This window comes from Lygodium microphyllum, chromosome 22 (genome assembly GCF_053477565.2).
Source record: "Lygodium microphyllum isolate KBCC chromosome 22, Lygodium_microphyllum_v1.1.10, whole genome shotgun sequence".
Taxonomy (NCBI): Eukaryota; Viridiplantae; Streptophyta; class Polypodiopsida; order Schizaeales; family Lygodiaceae; genus Lygodium; species Lygodium microphyllum.
In genome coordinates this window covers 18272915-18278914 of record NC_141156.1, presented here as the reverse complement: position 1 = coordinate 18278914, position 6000 = coordinate 18272915, and the positions used below count along the sequence as shown (strand labels likewise).

Here is a 6000-nt window from a genome sequence, read left to right as displayed (position 1 = left end):
TTAACATTTCCGTCTATTTAGCCCTTTGACTAGGGTTGTTAAAAGGGCCTTTAAGGGTCGGTCCTTACGCTACAGAAAAAAATAAACCAAAACTTGATACAGTCAAGGGTCCTTGATTTTGAGAGGGCATGTGTGATAAGTGACTCAAGTATCAAATTCAATCAAAAATTCAATTTATTATTAGGTTGGTGATTTGTTTGAGAGCTCGAAAAAGTTTTAGTTAAGAGTGGCTTACAAAGTGAAAGAAATTAGAGTCATTACAATCCAGCTATCCAGGCTTGGTGTTTGTTCCATTAGGTTCCCCCAAGCCCAAGGGCTTGCATCCCAACACACCAAGAGTTGCATAACAAGAGTCACATTCCTTTTTGTGGATTACCCAGGGTGTAATATAGAGGGAGTTTGAGTTTGGCTAGCACCATTTTCATCATCTACTTGAACAACAACCCGATTCCAGTGTCATGCAAGTTTCCGTCAGAAGTGGAGCAGCGGTGGAAGCATAAACATGTGCTGAAATAAACTGTTGAAACACAAGACAAAAAGAGAAAAGAAAAGAACACAATATAGATGAGAACTCAGATGTATGCACGGGAAATGGAATCCATATATCTGAACACGAGACAGTCGCATACAACAGTGAGTCACTGGCTGCGTGGGCACTGGCACTGGCTCCTCTCTCCACAGAGTCTGCAGATGGTGAAGATGATGATGACTGAGGAGGAGTCACTAATTATAAATAGGCTGAAAAAGTGGGGAGCAATAATGCTGGTCGGACAGCATTAATGCTGGTCGACTGGTGCATAAAAATGCTCCACTGGCATAAAATGCCACACCAGAAAAATACCTAATAAAAATACCCAGCCCAGATCAAGCTCAGACTCACACATGAGCTGACAAATACTCTGCTAACACCCTCTCTTAGATCATGGGTGATCTGATACAATACAATAGTACAAGGAAAAGGGATCATAAACTATACAACATAGAACCACCAAGTAGAACCATGGATACCCAAGCAGTGGGTGATCAAGCCACCACCGGTGCCTCGGAGAGGACCTGATGTCGATGTCGATCGTACCAAACACCGGAAAATAGAGAAGATCATAGCATGTCTCTGTGTCCATCACCAATGTCTCGCAGTAGCATACAAGACCATCCTGTCAAAAATGCCCCGGAACATAGATGACCATGGATTCCCCGCCTTTGGCCAGACCGCCAAAGTGTCCCCTCATCTAAGCTCTAGACGAAAGCCTCCCGCTCTCTGTCAGATAACCAGCTTAGCATGAACCTGGATGTCAATCCCAACTCCAGGATTTGATTCCGCTAGACTGAAGTCGATGCGTCAGGGATGTCCTTCTCTGGAACCTGTGCACCTGTATAAAAGTATAGATAAGGCGCGGCTGCCCCATCTAAACACCCGCTCACACTCCCTCTCTAGCACAAGAGAGTCGTGAGGAATGACCTCATCACCACCACTAGAAAGCAGCAGAGGAAGGGGCCACCAAGCCCTTCCCGCGATCCGAAGAAGAGGATCCCTTCCGCGCCTTGGACTTCACCTTGGTCAGAGGATCTGAGTCAGAGTCGGATGAAGGAGAGAACTCATCGGTAGAGTCAACATCCCACTGCTGCTTCTGCTCCTTCCTGGAAGTCGCTAACTTCTTGCAGTCTTTCCACAAATGTCTCTTCTTGCCACAGTGGTAACACTGGGCCTTCGACTTCTTCTTCCCGTTACCCCTCTCTGAAGCTACAGAAGCCTCGCCTCCATAATGTGCCGGAAGCTGCCCCTGTAATCTCAAGGATGTCTCATGCTCAAGAAGCATCGAGGTCATATGTGTAAAACTGACAGGAGTCGATGATGTCTGCGCCCGCAAAGCATTGGCCACTCCATCAAACTCCGGGGGGAGCTTGTAGAGGACCGTCCCGACGAGATGCGCCTCGGGAAGAGCAGATTGCATGTGCCGAAGCTGGTCCTGTACCTGCATAACACGAAGAAGAAAAGATTGAATAGTATCTTTCGGCTCAAACTTCATCTGCTGGAGCTGGCCATAAAGTGTGACTGCCCGCATGGTGGAAGGTGCCTCATACATCTGCTGCAACTTCTGCCATACTTTAGGAGATGTCTTACAGGAGGTAACCGCCGGTAAGACCACTTTAGAAATACACAGAAGCAACGCCGAGTAAGCACGGGCATCGTCCGAGTCCCATGTGAGCACCGCTTCCTCATGGTTGTCCTCATCAAAGTCTTCAAGAAGAGGAAAAGGACGGAGAGGACGAGGAGTAGCTCCACAAACGATGTACCATAACCGCTTCTGCACAAACCAAGCTTTCATGACAGCACTCTATGTGAGATAATCAGGTTTATGTAACTTATCATCAGTGGAAGTGCACGAAGGAGCCATATAGAGAGGATAAGAAGAGAAGTAGAGAAGAGATGGAATGTAGAGAGGAAATACAGCCAAAACACAAGCACGGACGGCAGAAAATGAGAGTTCACATGCAATATAACCCAAAAGCTGATCAATAGAAGACAAAATGAGTTGCAGAAAGTCAAAAAATCAGTCAAAAACTGCCAAAAACAACAAAAACGGCCTGAAGTAACAGTCACCTAGCCACAAGAGACGCTGAATCAGCAAAACGCAGGCTGTAAACTGGAGAAAAGCACGTAGAAAACTGTCGCCAACAGCTGCAGATGAAAAACGCAGGCAACAGAGGGTGCATAGGCAGCAGGCGATGACAAAACTGCAAAAAACGCAGACTGAAACAACCCCAAAACAGGTCGCCTGGCTGCGACAGCAGTCGTCTGATCAACAGGGGTAGAAGACAGTCCTGAAATCAGCAAGAAAACACAGCAGGAGCACAGATCCTGAAATCTGATACCATGTCAAAAGTGGAGCAGCGGTGGAAGCATAAACATGTGCTGAAATAAACTGCTGAAACACAAGACAAAAAGAGAAAAGAAAAGAACACGATACAGATGAGAACTCACATGTATGCACGGGAAATGGAATCCATATATCTGAACACAAGACAGTCGCATACAACAGTGAGTCACTGGCTGCGTGGGCACCAGCACTGGCTCCTCTCTCCACAGAGTCTGCAGATGGTGAAGATGATGATGACTGAGGAGGAGTCACTGAGTATAAATAGGCTGAAAAAGTGGGGAGCAATAATGCTGGTCGGACAGCATTAATGCTGGCCAATTGGTGCATAAAAATGCTCCACTGGCATAAAATGCCACACTAGAAAAATACCTAAAATACCTAATAAAATACCCAGCCCAGATCAAGCTCAGACTCACACATGAGTTGACAAATACTTTGCTAACAGTTTCACACCCAACAAGTTTAGCAAGAGAGACGTCATGTGCACATGGAGATCGAATAATTGAACTACAATCAATCAATTTGTCAATGACAGTCTATTTGTGCCAATTTATATTTGGAATGAGTGCAAGTTTCAAAAGCCAAAATGGATCCATAATTTTTGTATTTTTGTATGAGGATGATTCACTTGAGACCCATTGGTCCCTTAGTGTTTTTAAGGATAGATAAACAATTAGTGGCATTTCACTTATTGCACTGTATATAAAACCAATGGAAAAAAACAACTTTGCCACACATCTCCCTCATTGCAATATTTCTCATATTGCTTTGACTATGTTCATCCACACATGTGCATTCCGCATGTTACACAGCTCAACTACTAACTAGCAATCTAAACTCCTAGATAGTAACCTTGACTAGCTAGCAATCAACAACTAAGCCTAGGCTACTAACTAGATTACTAATCAGCGATACACTTACACGACCACAACTTAGGAGTCTAGTTATAACTAGCAATCTACTCCACTAACCGAACTAATGGCAGTCTAGGACAATTGCACTATACCAACTCATTACTAACTATAGTAGTCCAAATTACTATTACTAATTATAGTGGTAGCTGTTCAATGGTCTTGATTATCACAACTTGAGACCTACAGAGCAATCCTTAACCTGTACTGGGTCAAGTTTTAGCACAACTCTCCTAACAGTTCTTTCAAGTTCAACTCGTGTTTTAACTTTTCTTAAATTCAGACGGCAATACCCAAACATTGCTGTCAAATAGTTGCCTGTTTAAAGGCTAAAGCTATATCTTGTAAGGAAGCCAATAGATATACTTGTTTTGGGCATGTACAATGCCCATCATGAAGATGGAATCAAATACATATAATCGTAGATGGAATTTGTGGAGCTTGTTGCTTTTCAGATTGTGCAGAACACCAGGTTGAATACAAGATATGCCATGCAACTCTGTTGATTGTGTCTTCAAGAATTAAATTCATGCATATACACAGGAAAGGTCATTGCATAATCAAACTATGCATTGATGTCAAGCAACTCTGTTGATTGTGTCTTCAAGAATTAAATTCATGCATATACACAGGAAAGGTCATTGCGTAATCAAACTATGCATTGATGTCATCTTTTGATGACAAAGATATGAGACTTACACACTTTCAGGACCACACATCACAATAAGCAAAACAAATTTCTAACAATGCAGGGCAATTAAGAATCCCTGAATTATGTATACAAGAATGTATATCTCTCTGTCTCTCCATAATCAGCATTTGGCATAAATAACCTAAAAGATTGATTTTACATGTCTATGAAAGAGAGCTATTCATATGCTATCTTGAAACCTTTGATAAGCCTCCAATTGGAAAATATAACCTGTTTGGCGAATCCGAATCCCCCAAGTTTCATCACTGTTTGAGCTAATGCACTGTTAATCCACAGGCTGAGTGTCTGGAGTCCAAGCCTTCAGAGGAGGCCTTGTCTCGATTCTGACGAACCTCAATCTCATATATTGATTTGATTTGCAAGAATCAACAAGCCCACTTCAAAAGGATCACAATAGGCAAACAAAGAAAACCTCCAACAGCCATTTCCAGGCAAAATGGTTATTTCAGTTGAGTAGATATTGGTTAGGTTCCAACTTGACGTAGTATCAGAATGGTGCATCCGGGTACTGTAGAAGGTGACGTGAGCAGGTGCTAATTATTTCTGCGAAGAAACTCTCTCCTCCAGGCGTTGGATTGCATCTCCAACGGCATCATAAGGAGCTTCTCTCTCCTTCCTCACAGCATCTGACACCTTACTTGTTTCCAACTGCTCATCCAACTGCTGATTGACAAATGACCAAGCGAATCCTAATGTAACCCAACATGGCATCTTAATAAATACCAAGGTAAAAGATGCTTTGTAGTACATAACTCAATTGAACAGAAACTTGCAATTTGTAATTTGTAACATGATCCAGGCAGATAAGCATTCATGTATGTCTGGCAGAGTAGATAACAGAACAAAAACATGCAATTTGCATATTGTAATATGAAGCAGACAAAAAAGCATTCATAGATGTCCAACAGACTAGATAAACAGAATCAACTGAGCACATTTCAGGCCATCCAGAAACAAATACTATGGTTATTATATCACAAAGCTCTAGAAACTAAGATGAGTCTCTAAATTTGACCTAAAGGTACGCCCAAAGTTGCACCAACCACGGAACCAAGGAAAGCTGACTGCATACGCCAAGCAAATGAACCTGGTGCTGAAACAACAAAACAATGTAAGTTTCACTGCAAATATGAATCGCATTTTACTTCATATTAGTGATTCATAAACCTCAAACATAGAATCAAAACAGCGAACAAAAGTCTATTTGAAGATGAGCATATAACTATCACCTGCCACAAGCTTGAAAACCAGCCTCAGACCCTTTTTCTGTTTATAGTGAATCTCTATTTTAAAGCATGTAAGCGGTGATGTATCAACTCAACTATTCAATGTGCCACAGCCCCACAGATGCCCAGCTTATTAACTTTCCCCCTTTTCAAGAACCAATATGAACAGTGCATTCATGTTTCAACATCATCTTAGCTCCAAACTGGTATGCTGATTAGAGTAGTCTTAAGGTACCTAGAAGTTGCCATTAATGAATCATATTTTCCTCCTC

At 42.4% G+C, this 6000-nt stretch overlaps 1 protein-coding gene across 4 annotated transcripts in view; it reads right to left on the bottom strand.

The window, feature by feature from the left end:
* Nucleotides 1-4514: 4514 nt before the first annotated feature.
* Nucleotides 4515-6000, bottom strand: part of LOC148016929 (Mitochondrial import inner membrane translocase subunit Tim17/Tim22/Tim23 family protein) — a 48639-nt gene continuing 47153 nt past the window's right edge. For all 4 annotated transcript variants that reach the window (XM_087662591.1, XM_087662592.1, XM_087662593.1 and 1 more), the window contains 2 exons: nucleotides 5518-5595; nucleotides 4515-5191 (listed from right to left, as the gene is read on the bottom strand). In XM_087662591.1, coding sequence (XP_087518717.1) covers nucleotides 5040-5191; nucleotides 5518-5595 — 230 coding nt within the window. In that variant the 3' untranslated portion in view covers nucleotides 4515-5039. The remainder of the gene's footprint in view (nucleotides 5192-5517; nucleotides 5596-6000) is intronic.